We start from the raw sequence: 13,036 nt of genomic DNA, 5'->3' as shown, positions 1-13,036 counted from the left end.
GGGTTAATTCGGGCCTGGCGGGCCCTGCTCCAGCACAGGCCTCCTTGGGAAGCTCACTGCCCACCTCCCAGTCCCTGACAGAATAACAGAGCCTTCCCTTTGGATAAGAGCGACCTCACCCCCTGGGCAGAAGAGGAAAACCACAGCATCACTGCTTCTTGAAAGTGAGACCACCTTTCTTCCCTCCTGTCATTCCTCCCCTTGTAGGTGCCCCCCCCCCACCACTTATGCTGAAACCTGCAGTCTACCTGTGTCAGGTGAGAGAGGATGGTCCTGAGAAGACACGGGCCTCCCTCCCACAAGCCCTGCACTCTGCAGTCTCCAAATCCTCCCCAAGGAGCATCACGCCATAACTCAGCAGAGCCACCCCACTGCTCGGCCCGCCGCTCCGCCCACTGCTCCGCCCACTGATCCGCCCACCGCTCCGCCCACTGATCCGCCCACCGCTCCGCCCGCGCTCCGCCCACCGCTCCGCCCACCCCCACTGCACCACCACACTGAGAGCGCAAAGATGCTGAGTGCATGGGTTCCCAGGGTACCGCGGAACCATAGCCATTGCCCCGGCAGAACTTTCTTAGTTGAACGGCCATGATTTAAACTATGAACTTAAATAACAATAATAATTCCCTGGAAAGTAATTACATTGAGAAATCCTGTTTCCTGCACTTCCGTCCAAGAAAGTTCTCTTCGCCCCACCTTTTCGACAGAACACCTTTTTGTCTAAACGGTCTGAGAACAAGCAGTGTCCCTTTCTCCTAATTTGCATAAAACCAACCCGGATACTGCAACCCTCTCTGCTCAGAAGAAGGAAGAGCAGCGTCTACACAGAACACTGACTCAGGAGGCTGCGTCCTTGACCTCCTGCCCCAGGAGGAGAACCCAGAAACAGCACAGAAAAGAAAGCTGGAGCTGCCCTCAGCATCTCAGACTCTCCCGCAAAGAAAAAAGGAAAGAAAAAGCAAAGGAAAAAACACTAACAGTAAAGAGGGATTGCAGTGAATTCACGTGAGGAAGCAAGAGAACATCTCCCCAAAGGGCTCCTTGCAAACATTGCTCCAGACCCTCAAATCAGACTGAAATGGGGGCACAGGGCTGCGAAGGAGCCATCTTTCCTGCACCCATCTATCTCGCTGCTCCCCACTGTGCAGGGCTCTGGGCCAGCCAGCTCTCCCCACACCTTTGTCCACGGCTCCCAACAGGCTCCAGTCACTGACCACATGGGCTAGGGCCCCAGATACCCACTTAGCACACAGCTGTCCCACTGACCCCTCCCCAAAGAAAAAGGCTTTAATGATTAGCAAGACAAAAACCACAGCGGAAAAGACAAACCCACCACTCTCCCATTGCACATTTTTATGTATCAGAAATGAAGGAGAAACTGAGGCAGAGGCTCCAAGGCTGCTCACCAGTGACGGCGGGGGGCGGGGAAGGGGGAAAGCATGCACCTCTTTTTGAAGCACAGGCCACTGGCTGCCCCGGGAAGTCCCCCACTGCAAACAAAAGTGGAAGCTGCTGAAGCCATTCTCGCCCGGCTCAGAGACAGCATCTTGCATCAGTATGTCTGACAGTAAAGACCTAGACCAAAATGGGGGTGTGCTTTCCACTGGGATGTGGAAAGCAACTGTCTTCCCTTTGTGCTGGGCTCACAGAGCCTCCATTTACACATCTGCAGGATGGGACCAATGCCCCCTGGTCCAAGGCTAGTGTGAGGATCACGGGTGTGCCACAGGTAAACACCCCAGAGCCAGTCCGGCTAAATATGCACAGGAGCCAGAGAAAGGACACACACGGGAAAGTGTCATCCACCCAGAGACCGTCCCTTCAAACTCACCTGGGGGGACCCCCAAAAGCAGGCTGATCTCACTTGGCCAGCGCCCCATTGGTGCTGGCAAGTACCTCCCTCTGATTGGCCAGCGCCCCTTTGGTGGGCGGGGCCTGCCTCTGATTGGCCAATGGTTTCCTCTGATTGGCCAGTGACATGCCCTACCTGCTGGTGGACGTTTCCCTACCTCCCGCTTTGCACTTCTCTGGGTATAATCACCTGTTCAGGGGTCTGATTTGCTCAGTGCACTGGAAGCACAGGACGGACAGCTCCCCTATCGCTCACCTGTGTACCTGCTGTCTCATGCCTGGCACAGGTCTGATTTGAGGTGGAGGTCCACAAACGCTTCAAACATAGCCTCTGTCATTTCCGGGTTCCCACAAGAGGGCCAACATTTCCTGAGTTCCCTCTGGAACCCTCTACAGGAAAGAAACTCCTGGAAGCCGGGCCACGTGCAGTGCCTCTCGTGGTAACCCGCTGGCCGAAGGGGAAACAATCGCTCCCACCTTTCGTTGAGGTTAAAACTCTTTTTCATCGTGAGATCATTATTTTTCCAATGCTAGGGTCAGCGATTTTACAACTAAATCATGCTCATTTAAATCATCTAAATCATACACACATTTTGATGTTATTTTGTGGCACTTATTTAAAAAAATAAAGATGTCATTAGAATCCCTTTTCCCACGGTGCTGGCAGGAAAGAACAGGACAGAAGAGTAAATTTCACCAAAAGAACACAGGTTTACGAAGCAAAGTAGAGGAACCTCCCTCCCCCATTTCATGCATAGAGACATGGCGTCTGCCCTCGGAGCTCTGTGTAATGAAATCTGGAGACAAGTGGGTCAGACTGCGGTTCCATTTCTTAGGTCTGAGTCACCAGAGTGGCAACATTTACTCTGAGTGTGGGGTTGTTACTTAGGTTGGGAATCTGCCAGAAAAAACTACCCTATGAGTCAAAGCTGATGAAATGACCGCTCAGATCATGTGATGTGTATCACACAGAAGGACCCCATCACCCACACCAGATACCCACATGCATCCAACTGCATGTTCGTTCACTCTATAAACCTCTCCCCAGCCGCCTGTGGCTGGGCTGGCGCAGAAACGGCATGTGGGCTGGCAGAGGCCCCGCCTGTGCCCACCCTGCAACGCCCCCTTAAGTGCATCAGCCATCACCCTTGTGGTGTCCCAGAGACAGAAGACTAGAGTCCCAGAGATGGGAGGTAGGCAGGTCCCCTCCCATATCGGTACCCCAAATCCTCCTTGTAAAGTGGGGTAGCCTGACAGGACAGGGAGGGGCGAGGGGAACATGGCGCGCCCACGACTGTCCAAGGACCTTCTTCCATGCCTGAGCTAAGAACCACAGCAGTCACAGCGAGTGACCCAATAAACTCACCAGGGGACACTGTCTCACCTCTTCCCATGCTTAGGTAGGCACTAGAGCAGGGGCGTCCAAACTGTTTTCAACGTTTTTCACCAAGGGCCATATGCGGTAAAATACACAAACAGCCGGGCCACTCACTCGAGGTGAAGTACGTATTGCCTCACCTGGTTTCTTTAAGTAAACTAAATATATTTTTGGAATTTGCTGCGGGCCAATTAAAAATGGATTGCGGGCCGCAGTTGGCCCGCGGGCCGCAGTTTGGACACCCCTGCACTAGAGGGATAGTTTGCGAGAGAGAGGGAGCCACTCACATGGCCAGCCAGTGAGGAGAGAGCCAGGAACTCGGTGCCTAATCCCAGGCCCCTGCCTTGTGCTGCGTGGGGTCCAGAAAGGACCTAAGAGTGACAACGGGGGTTTGCTCTGTGCTTCGTACATGTTATGCAATGAACCCTCAAAAAATCCTGCAGGAGTCACAATCACCCCATTTTTACAGGTAGGGAAACCAAGGCACGGGAAGTTAAATGCACAGCTGGTAGGAGTGCAGCCAGGATCTGAATCCAGGCCGCCTGCCCCTGACCATCACCTCATGCCCTGGTCTTCACGTCGTGCCCATGACAAGAGCCAAAGCTGGCCCCACCTTCAGGATCTCGGGATCTCCAGCTGGACCAGAAATCTTTGATCTTAACATGTGGCAAAGTGCTGACATCAGCTGATTGGATTACATGAAAGAATATAAATAGAGGGGAAAGCAGAAGCTATAATGTAACATCACCCTCCTGTGAGTAAAAAAAGACTTGTCCAATTACCGGATCCAGCTGGCCCTGCTTGCCCTGTGGTGGGACCCACAGCCTCCTGGTGGCCCAGCAGGCTCCGTGGCCGCAGTTCATCTCCACATTGCCCATTTGGCAGTGGGAGGACATGTAAGGGGAGAAATGTGGCCTTGCCACACCAGACCCTGCATGCAGGAGCACCTCGGGGGACCGTGTAAACACGTGTGCCCAAGCGTACTTATACACACATGTACACGCACAAACACACACCTGGACACATCACACATGCACACACTCTGACACACACATACAAACACACACATGCGTGTACAAGCTCAAATGGACCTGCAAGTGTCGCCTTTTGTGATCAGTACAAAGACCCCATGGGGAAGTGGACCCACCAAGCAGACCAAAGACGATCAGCTCGTCTAAGGCTGATTCAGCTCATGGATGGCGGAGCCCGTGGGGTCACACCGGGGACAGGAGCCTCTGTGGACAGACACACCTCCCCCTACTGTGCTTCCTCTGGAATATTTGCATGGAAAGAAGATTGTGGCGATGCTATGCTTTCTCCTTTCAGAAAATGCCACCAAACATAGCAGGGGCTCGCTACACACCGGGCGCTCCACACGCTCCTCCAGGCAATGCCTCCATCTTCACAACCACCCCTCAAAGTGAACAATGCAATTTACCCCATTTTCCAGAGGGGAAAGCTGAGGCCCAGTCACTAGCCCCAGCCCAGCCAACCCTGAGCATCTCTCAGACGAAAAGAAACTCAGTTTGCCCTGATTTCTCAACTGCCCACACTGCCCCCGGGGTTCAACAATCGGATTGCCAAGGACTGTCTCCTCCCACACCCAATGGCCTGTCACCCAGCACCGGTGCCCGCACACCCCCAGACAAGGCTGCAGCACCTGTCAGTCTGCCTGCAGAACTGCCTGGCCTCTCGTGCAGGGCGGAGAAAGGGTTAAGGGCCCCCCAGCTCTCCCACTCACTCCCCCTCGGATGCTCCCTCTCTCAGCTGGCACAGCACTCCTGGGACAGGCCTGCTGCTGGGGGCACCCCGCCAACCAAGTTAATAAGGGGCTTTCCAGCCAAGGGAAGCAGCCCAGCCCAGGTGAACACTGCAGCAGGGTCTGGAATGTCCTGCCAGGAAGGAGGGAGGACCAGGCTAAAACAAGAGGTGGATGAGGGCAGCTGCTAAGGAGACGCTTCAGTGCATTTCTGGGATAAAAGCACAGGGAAGAAGAGGAGGGGAAAGGCCTTCTCCAGGAAGAGTCCCCAAATCTCCCCAATTGAGTCAGACTCCATTGGCCTGACACTTGGACACTTGGCCTGAAAATGAACAGTGTCCACATGTGTGCCTCCCATCAGACTACGAGCTCCTGCAGTGGGGACTGCCACCTTCACCTCTGTCCTTCTGTAACCCTCCAGACCAGGGCACAAAGGCAAAAAGCCTTCAGGGGCCAGCAGGTCCTAAGGATGAGAGAAGGGTTAAGGACAAGGAATGGTGAAGACTGCAGGCAACTGGTCCCCTTTGAAGGCTTTCCAATTAAAAAAGGAGGGAGGGAGGGAGGGAGGGAAAGAGGGAGGGAAGTGAGAGGGAGAGAAGGAGAGGGAGCGAAGGATAGAGAGAGGAGAGTAAGGAGGGAGGGAAGAGGAACAGAAAGGAGTAGGGGAGAGAGAAAGGAAGGAAGGAAGGAAACAGGGAAGGAGGCAGGGAGGGAAGGAGGAAACTGAAACACTGTGCTGGCCAAATGGAACACCTCCCTCAACCGGGGCCACCTTTGGGCTAGGCCCCCAGGCCTGGACTGCAGCTCAGGGCCCTGGGCCTCTCCCAGGGGAAAGCTGATGATAAGCAGACATAAAACTCCAAGAAATCAAAGGCACTGAGGCGTGGCCATGCCAGGGAAGGAGGACAGAGAAGCTCGCTCCGGGCCCAGGCACAGAAGTCAGACAGACCCAGAATCTGGGGTCCCTGCTCCCCACTTCCTGGGTCTCTCAGAGCATCAATCAGTCCCTCCCTTACTGCTCAGGCCTGTGTGAGGGTCCAGTGAGATACTGTGGACACAGGGCATAGCACAGGCCAGGTAAGTGCCAGCCAACCCCTTACAATCCCTACCGTGTGTGATGGTCTCACAGGGAGGCGGGAACCCTGCTCTGTCCTTCTGTGCAAACCAGGGATCCAGTGTGGATGTAGCAAGAGGGCCTCAGGGGTCCGGGTGACTCATCCTTGACCCTCCAGGACCTCCAAGCTAGTCGGCCTGCACTGTCACTGTTATGAAGTGGGGGTGTCTGTTCCCCACACCCCTCTGCTCCACCCAACAATGTCTGTGACCCAGGCAGGGACAATGGGAGACTGGGCCAGACAGCTTGAAGGCAGGGGCAGGGCAGGCTGGCATCAGCTGTGCTCAGCTAAGGCGTGGCTGTGGTGAGAATCCAGAAATATCTGAAGGGTGGGGTAACGGGGCAGGCTCTGGCCAGCACCCCAGGAACAGCCCAGGAGCAGCATCGCCCGAGAAGGGACTTTGTGCCTTGGCAAGGGGAAGAATCTGCTGTCCACGGCTACTGCTGGGTGGTCACAGCTGCTGGGCAGTGACCACAACTCCAACCCCTCCAGCCACTGAAATCTGGAGCCGATGAGGGAGAGAGCTTTGGGAATCAGTTTGGCTTCTGAACTCCTCCCACCGACTGTTCTTTTATGGGGGGGAAGAGGGGGCAGGATGGAAAGGATGTCTTTCCAGCCAACTTGATTGAGTCAGAGGCAATTTAACCATTTGACCTCGGTCAAGTCCCACCAAACTTGGACGACTCTTCCCACAAATGATTGCAAAAAGCAATCACGTGACCGGGGCCAACCAATGACATGCAGAGAAGATGACCTCAATTTCCAAATATCGGGGTCATGTTTCATTTCACATACTCTCCTTTGCCCGTTACAATGTTAAACGGCCCCAAATGCAATCTTACTTTTCAATCCTTCACACACTTGGCCAAGAAGAAGGTAGGAAAAAGAGCCATGTTCAGAGAAACTCGGAAAACATCTGGTACACCCCAAAATGGAGAGAAGGAAAGGCGCTGGCTGATGACCTCTCCCGCCTCCCTGCATCTCAAGTGCACAGCCAGGCACTTGAGGATGACTCCAAAATGGTCCCACCCTAGGCAGTGGGTGGAGAGAGGTCTGTGGAACCCACCGGAGAAGTGGCTTCTTCACATGCTTCTAACGTCTCTTTGACGAAAGCAAAATGTCCAGCTCCACAGCCAGGGTCCACCTCCAGGCTTCGACTTCCACAGGCCGCCCTCACGTAGGAAGGGAAATCAGAGCAAAAGCAGGGGCAGGGGTGGGAGGCAGAGACGGGGAGCAAACACATGCTCTGAACGCTGCCCAGCCAGCGCCCAGCCCCAGCTTTTGGGGCGGTGACCCCATTGAAGGGTTCCCTCTCGAGTTTCTGAGAGAAAGCCCATCAGAGGAGCTGGGACAGGGCTAAGTCCCTGGGTGACCATGGGGTCCCATGCCACATGCCCCACCCCGCTGCACACCACTTTCCAGTGAGGCCTCTAGTGTCTCCCACCTTCACCTGAGCCGGGGAGAAACACAGATCCAGCCAGCCCAGGCTTGAGGGCACGATGGTGGCAACCCAGGGGGAAGACCCCAGTCTCCAAGCCACACGGGCAACCCTCCCCACCCCCAGCCCCTGATGTGCAGGACACCCAGATTCCTGCTCACCCTCCTTGGCCCAACAAGCACTCATTGTGCCAGGAAGAAGGGAAAGACTATCTTAATTGATTGGCAAATGAAATATGGAAAGTGATTCTTCCCACGTCTTCAAATCACGAAGTGGAAGAGAGAAGCGGGGGGCAGTGAAGTGGTGCCTTCTCACAGGACGCTGGCTGGTGCAGCTGTACCCTGAGCCCACTGCCTGTCACTTCCTCTGACTGCACCAGCAGCTGAGCCTGGTCTCCCCGCCTGGTAATGGGGACTCGGGGGACTTTCCGGGCCTTGGGTTCCATTGTCTGAGGGTGCGTGAAGACCCCTCCCACAGGTAACCACCAAAGGTGATGCTTAGAAAGCCACTGTCCCATCAGAAAGCTGGATCAGAGCTGCCACCAATCCAGGCAGGCATTCGGTCAGTGCCAGCTCCTACCGGAGAGGGCTCCTTCTAAAGGCAGACCTCTAGCAGGAGTCCCACATCGTACTTGAACACCATCTCCTGCTTTGCTCCAGGAACCCATCTCTGGGCAGCAAACCCAGGAAAAACCGCCTCCCAGGAAGTCAGGAGGTTTGGGGTGGGATTAGGAGCAAGGCTGCTGGACCATCCTCCAGGGCTCCCCAGTACTATTAGCACTTAGGTGGCTGCACGAAGCCCTGTTCCCTGGGGAGGCGAAGAGCCAGCCCAGTCTAGAGGCAGAGGGAGAGTGCGCTTGGGGGCAAATGCAGGGCCGGGGATTCCCCCCAGTGTCCCCCGCCTCCAGTCCCTGCCCGATTTGATGGGCTGTGGCTCTAGGGGGCGACCCTTCCCGGTTTCCAGGAGAGGAAGTTCTGCCGCAGGGCTGTGCCGGCTGGGCCAGCGCTGAGATGCAGGAGAACGCAGAGTTTCGGGACAAAAGTTTGCCGGCCTGGAGGACAGCCCTCTGGCTGATCCCACACTCAGCCCTTCCCGGGTTCCCGCGACAGCCCCACCCGGTCGGCACGTTTGGCGCGCGGGGCATTGTGCTGGCGAGTCTCCCTCTCCAGGGCCCCCAACTACTGGCATTCGGAGTCCCGGCCCGTGCATTCCACAGCCAAGGGGAAACGCCGCGCGGGCGCGGGAGAGGCCGGCAGCCGGCGCCGAGGTGACAGCGCGCCCGGCCCGCAGCCCCGCGTCCCGGCCCGCAGCCCCGCAGCCCCGCAGCCCCGCAGCCCCGCAGCCCCGCAGCCCCGCGCGCCCCCGCGCTCCAGCGCCCTTACCTGCGCGGCTCGGAGGCGGGGCCCGCAGCAGCAGCAGCAGCGCCCACAGCAGCGGCGGGGACAGCAGCGGGGCGCCCGGGCGCAGCGGGCTGCGCGCTTTCCAGCGGGTGTGGACGTCCATGCCGGCGGGCGCGGGTCGGGGCGCGCGGGGACGCTCGGGGGCGCGGGCGCGGCCCGGGCAGCGGACTCAGCGGGGCCGGCACGACCTCAGGACGTCATGGGGAGCAGGCGCCGGCCCGTTCTCTTTGTGGCAGCGGCGCTCCGGGACGGGGCTGCGGGTGCGCTCGCCCACGGGCGGGAGGGCTCGACCTTGGCCCGCGGGGCGGCCGGGACCCCGCTCGGCGCGCTCGCTCCCGCCTCCTCCGACTCCCCCAACCCCCGCTGGCCTCCCCTGGCCGCCGCCGCCCCGCGACCCGCTCCCCGCGGGCGCTCTGCTCGGGTGAGGTCCTGCGCCGAGCGCCGGGACGAGCAGTGCGGACCTCGCCCCGGGCGCCGAGCACTTTTTTCCCGGGTTCCTCCCTCCCTCTGTGCTGGAAGGCACCCGCAGAGGCTGTCGATCCCAAACGCCTGCAGCAAATCAGAGCCCGGCGCTGGGCTCGGCCAGGCCGGCCCCCGCCTCCCACTGGGCGCCGGGGGCGAGGGGGTGGGGACAGTGGGCGAGTCGCTGCGAGGAAGGGGCCGGCCCGGGGCGGGAGCAGACGTGGGGCGGGCGCGCGCCGAGGGGCGAGGGGGCGGCCCCGGAGCCCAGGACCCCACCCGGGGCCTGCGCTTCCCGCCCCAGGTGCCCGCACCTGGCCGAGACCCAGGAACCAGCGTGGAGGGGCCCGGAGTTTGATCACTTCGGGTTAAAAGAAAAAAGTGGCCGCTCACCCCGCCTAACTTTTCTTTTACGTGGAGGAGCTCAGAGCCCCTCTTCTGGGTGGAGACTGAACTTCCAATCCCGCCAGATCGCGGCGCGCAAGACTGCAGCCCTGGCGGAGGACCCGCCCTGCCTTCCCGCTAAATGCAGCTTGGGCGTCCTGGTCAAGTTAGGGTCCAACTTCCCAGGGAGTCCCCAAAGGAGCTTGGAGTTGCCCATCTGGCAAAGTTGGGCCAGGCACCCGTTCTCCCTTCCTGACTTCAGCCTGCTCCCTGGACGTCCCTTTGGGAGCTGACAGCAGGCAAGGGAATAAGGGTTGTGTGATCCCCGGGGGCCTGCTACGGGGCCCACCTTTCTGCCTTCTCGTCCTTGACTTCTCTGAGGCCTGGTGAGGACCCCCTCCAGCCCAGGCCGGCCAGGCTCCTCGCAGTATGTGGGAGCCCCTCCCATGAGGCTCTTGCGGCCCAGAAAGCCTCCTGACACAGCCTGTTGAAGTCCCAGGTCAGAGCCCTTCTGGGAGAGCTGCAGCACTGGTTTTTAAAAAGCAGAGGCATGAAGGTGAATTAAGAGGGCTTTTCAAACCTTAAGCCATCCCTTCTTTGAACAAACAATCCAGCCAGTAATGCTGAAACAGGGCTGGGATCCCCACCTCCCTGTCTCCAGTTACATCCCTACACTGGGCATGAAATTCCTCAGATGCCCCTTAATTCCCATCACTCTGGAAACAGGACGGGAGGGGAGTGGAGCGGGGGTCAGAGGGTCGGTTTGCTGGGGGCCCCTGGGGTTGGGCCCCTGGTGCTACCTCACAGGCCAGGCTCCTTCTTCGCCTCGTGTACTCACTAGGTGTCATATTGCTCAGACCAGAATGAGGAGCTTGAGACACATTAAGTAAAGCAAAATGTTCTATCAGGTTTCCATATTTCTTTGTCATTTGATTTTTTTCTTACGATGTGTATGTCATATATGTAATCAGGAGAAATGTGTGTGTTTGAGTTGTGTGCATACGTAAGTGTATGTGTGAGGTGTGCGTGTGTCAGGGGGGCTTCAAATTAGAGCTGCTGGCTCTTCACTCTCCTGTGTGGCTTCAGGACAGAGAAGTCTCACCTGACGCTCCCTGAGCCCGCCCCCAGCAGCCCCGCCTGACCCCCAGAGTGCCCCCACCAGTGGGAAGGCCAGCTTCTCCCCCGAAGACTTGGGGGTACTGACACAAGCCAGTGGCCTGGTTATCAGAAGACAGCACAGACTTTCGGGGTTCCCGCTTTCCCCAAGGACACATGGGTCCCCTCTGACAGTCATCTGTACCTCTGTGCCAGCCCTCCCAACATCCGGAACTCAGAACTGGTGTCTGCACTTTGGCCTGGGTTAGCACAGCTGGTCCCTCGGGAGCTGGAAATCAGGTGACCACCCAAAGGCCCCCAAATCAGGGGCCCCCAAAGAACTGACCTTTCAGGAACAAGACTTAACTTCCCACGGCTGTGAGCAGATAGGACATTTACCTTTTACCCTCTCTTAGGGAGAAAGGGATCAGGTAGGCCGATAAACATGTGTTTCTACTTCATCCAAGCCTGGAGAGAGAGGTAAGTTTCTATCCCACCAGAAAACTCAGAGAAAAGACCCCAAACTGGGCAGCCCGACTGCAGGAGATGACTGGAATTCTGGGGGCAACAGTGCGTATCAGCCATGGGTAAGGGCTCCGCTGTGTTGAGCCATAGCCTCCACTTTAAACCCACACTTAATCAGGTTACTCACAACACTGGGGAATGATAGCATTTGTCCCCTTTACCGATGAGGGATCAGAGAGGGTAAGGAGCTCACCCAAAGTATCAGCTCACCTGTGGCGGAGCCAGGATCTGAACTCAGGTTTGCCTTTGGTGGGGAAAGATGCTGATCGCCTTGCCCAGTGGTGACGGTGGAGGCTGAACCCAAAGGCAGCGTCACTGCCCCCTCCACCCTCTTGCAAATGATTAAAACAGCGGGTCCTTTGAAAACTGATTATTCTGTTCTTGGCTCTAGGGGGTGTGCAGTGAGCATGACACCCGGCCCCTTACAGATGGGCCGCAACGACGCTGACACCTGTGTGAGGTGTGGCTGCTTATTTGTAGGTGTGCTTTCCTCATCTTCTGTAATTAATGCCAGGGTCCAGTGCTACATATATACATGTCACTCCTCCATGGAGGGGCCCCCTGTGGTCCAGGGCTCTGTACACCCCTTGGCCTACTACAAACACCACCGCCCATTGCTGTATGTTTCCCAGATACCAGGTGAGGCCAAGTTTTGCACTTGTGATCTCACTGACCAGCTTCCCTTTCCATTGCTGCAAGTCTTCTCCCTTATTTTTAGGGAGCAGAGTTGTGGCTCTCGACAGACCACCCATTACAAATACCAAGTGCTGCCTTCTTGGGTTTATGTTTCTTTGCCCACCCTCCCATCTTAAGGGGCCACCCAGCTCCCAGAGTCACTGTGGGGCTGGAAATGGCCAGCCTTTCCCAGGCGTGCTCTCCCTCCAAGGCTGCGGGTTCCTTCCCTCCAACCCCCTCAGAGGAGGGAGCTCACAGCCAGCAGAGGAGGCGGAGAACCGAGGTGTCTGCTTGCCCTCCAAAAGCTCATGGGCCACTGGGGCCCCAAGGTGGCCCTGAGAGTGTGGGTGGGACAGTGTCCAGCGAGAGGGACCTGTGACGGCATCTTGCCCTGGCTGCTCGTCCAGCCTGGCCAATAACCTAGCTTCTTTGGCACATGGAGATGAGTGTGTGGTCTGTGACAGCGTCCACACTGCGTGGGCACGAGTGAGGGGCAGGACACAGGCTAAGATACAGCTGTCTCCCACTCCTGTCTCACTGCCCACAGCAACGTGCTTCCCTTCTGGGAAGGAGGTACCCTAGGCCTGCGTCCCGAGCCCCCAGTCTAGCTGCCCAGGGTGTGCAGGGGAACGGACCGTCTTTGTGACAGCTGTTCACACATCCACAAGGGTGGGAGCCGGGCCTAAAAGTTGTGTGGTCACGTGGGGTCATGTTCGTGTCTCCGTCCACCTCCAGCAGAGCAGCCCCTGGACCTGATCTCGGCATCTGGGGCCCGGCCCACTGTCTGTCCTAGATCAAGGTTCAGTTAGTGACAGAGAGCTCGTGGGGCTATGCTGGAAAGACCGGGCATGACACAGGAAGTCAGGGCCATGTGCTCTGGTCCTGGGCGTCACACTTAACGCCAGGGCCCCATGAGTCCATCTGAAATTCTTGACCCATGGAGCCCCTCGACCTATG

The 13,036-nt window shown here is 57.5% G+C and overlaps 1 protein-coding gene across 9 annotated transcripts in view; it reads right to left on the bottom strand.

The window, feature by feature from the left end:
• The window catches only part of COL5A1 (collagen type V alpha 1 chain), a 150,625-nt gene extending 141,447 nt beyond the window's left edge, over positions 1-9,178 (bottom strand). For all 9 annotated transcript variants that reach the window (XR_013994427.1, XR_013994428.1, XM_081066278.1 and 6 more), the window contains exon 1: positions 8,924-9,178. Coding sequence is in view for 7 of the 9 variants with exons in the window: in XM_081066278.1 (XP_080922404.1) it covers positions 8,924-9,044 (121 nt within the window). In the remaining 2 variants the exon portion in view is untranslated. The remainder of the gene's footprint in view (positions 1-8,923) is intronic.
• Positions 9,179-13,036: the final 3,858 nt, after the last annotated feature.

The sequence above is a fragment of the Rhinolophus hipposideros genome (assembly GCF_964194185.1).
Source record: "Rhinolophus hipposideros genome assembly, chromosome: 11".
NCBI classification, from domain to species: domain Eukaryota; kingdom Metazoa; phylum Chordata; class Mammalia; order Chiroptera; family Rhinolophidae; genus Rhinolophus; species Rhinolophus hipposideros.
This window is presented reverse-complemented; position numbering and strand designations above follow the sequence as displayed.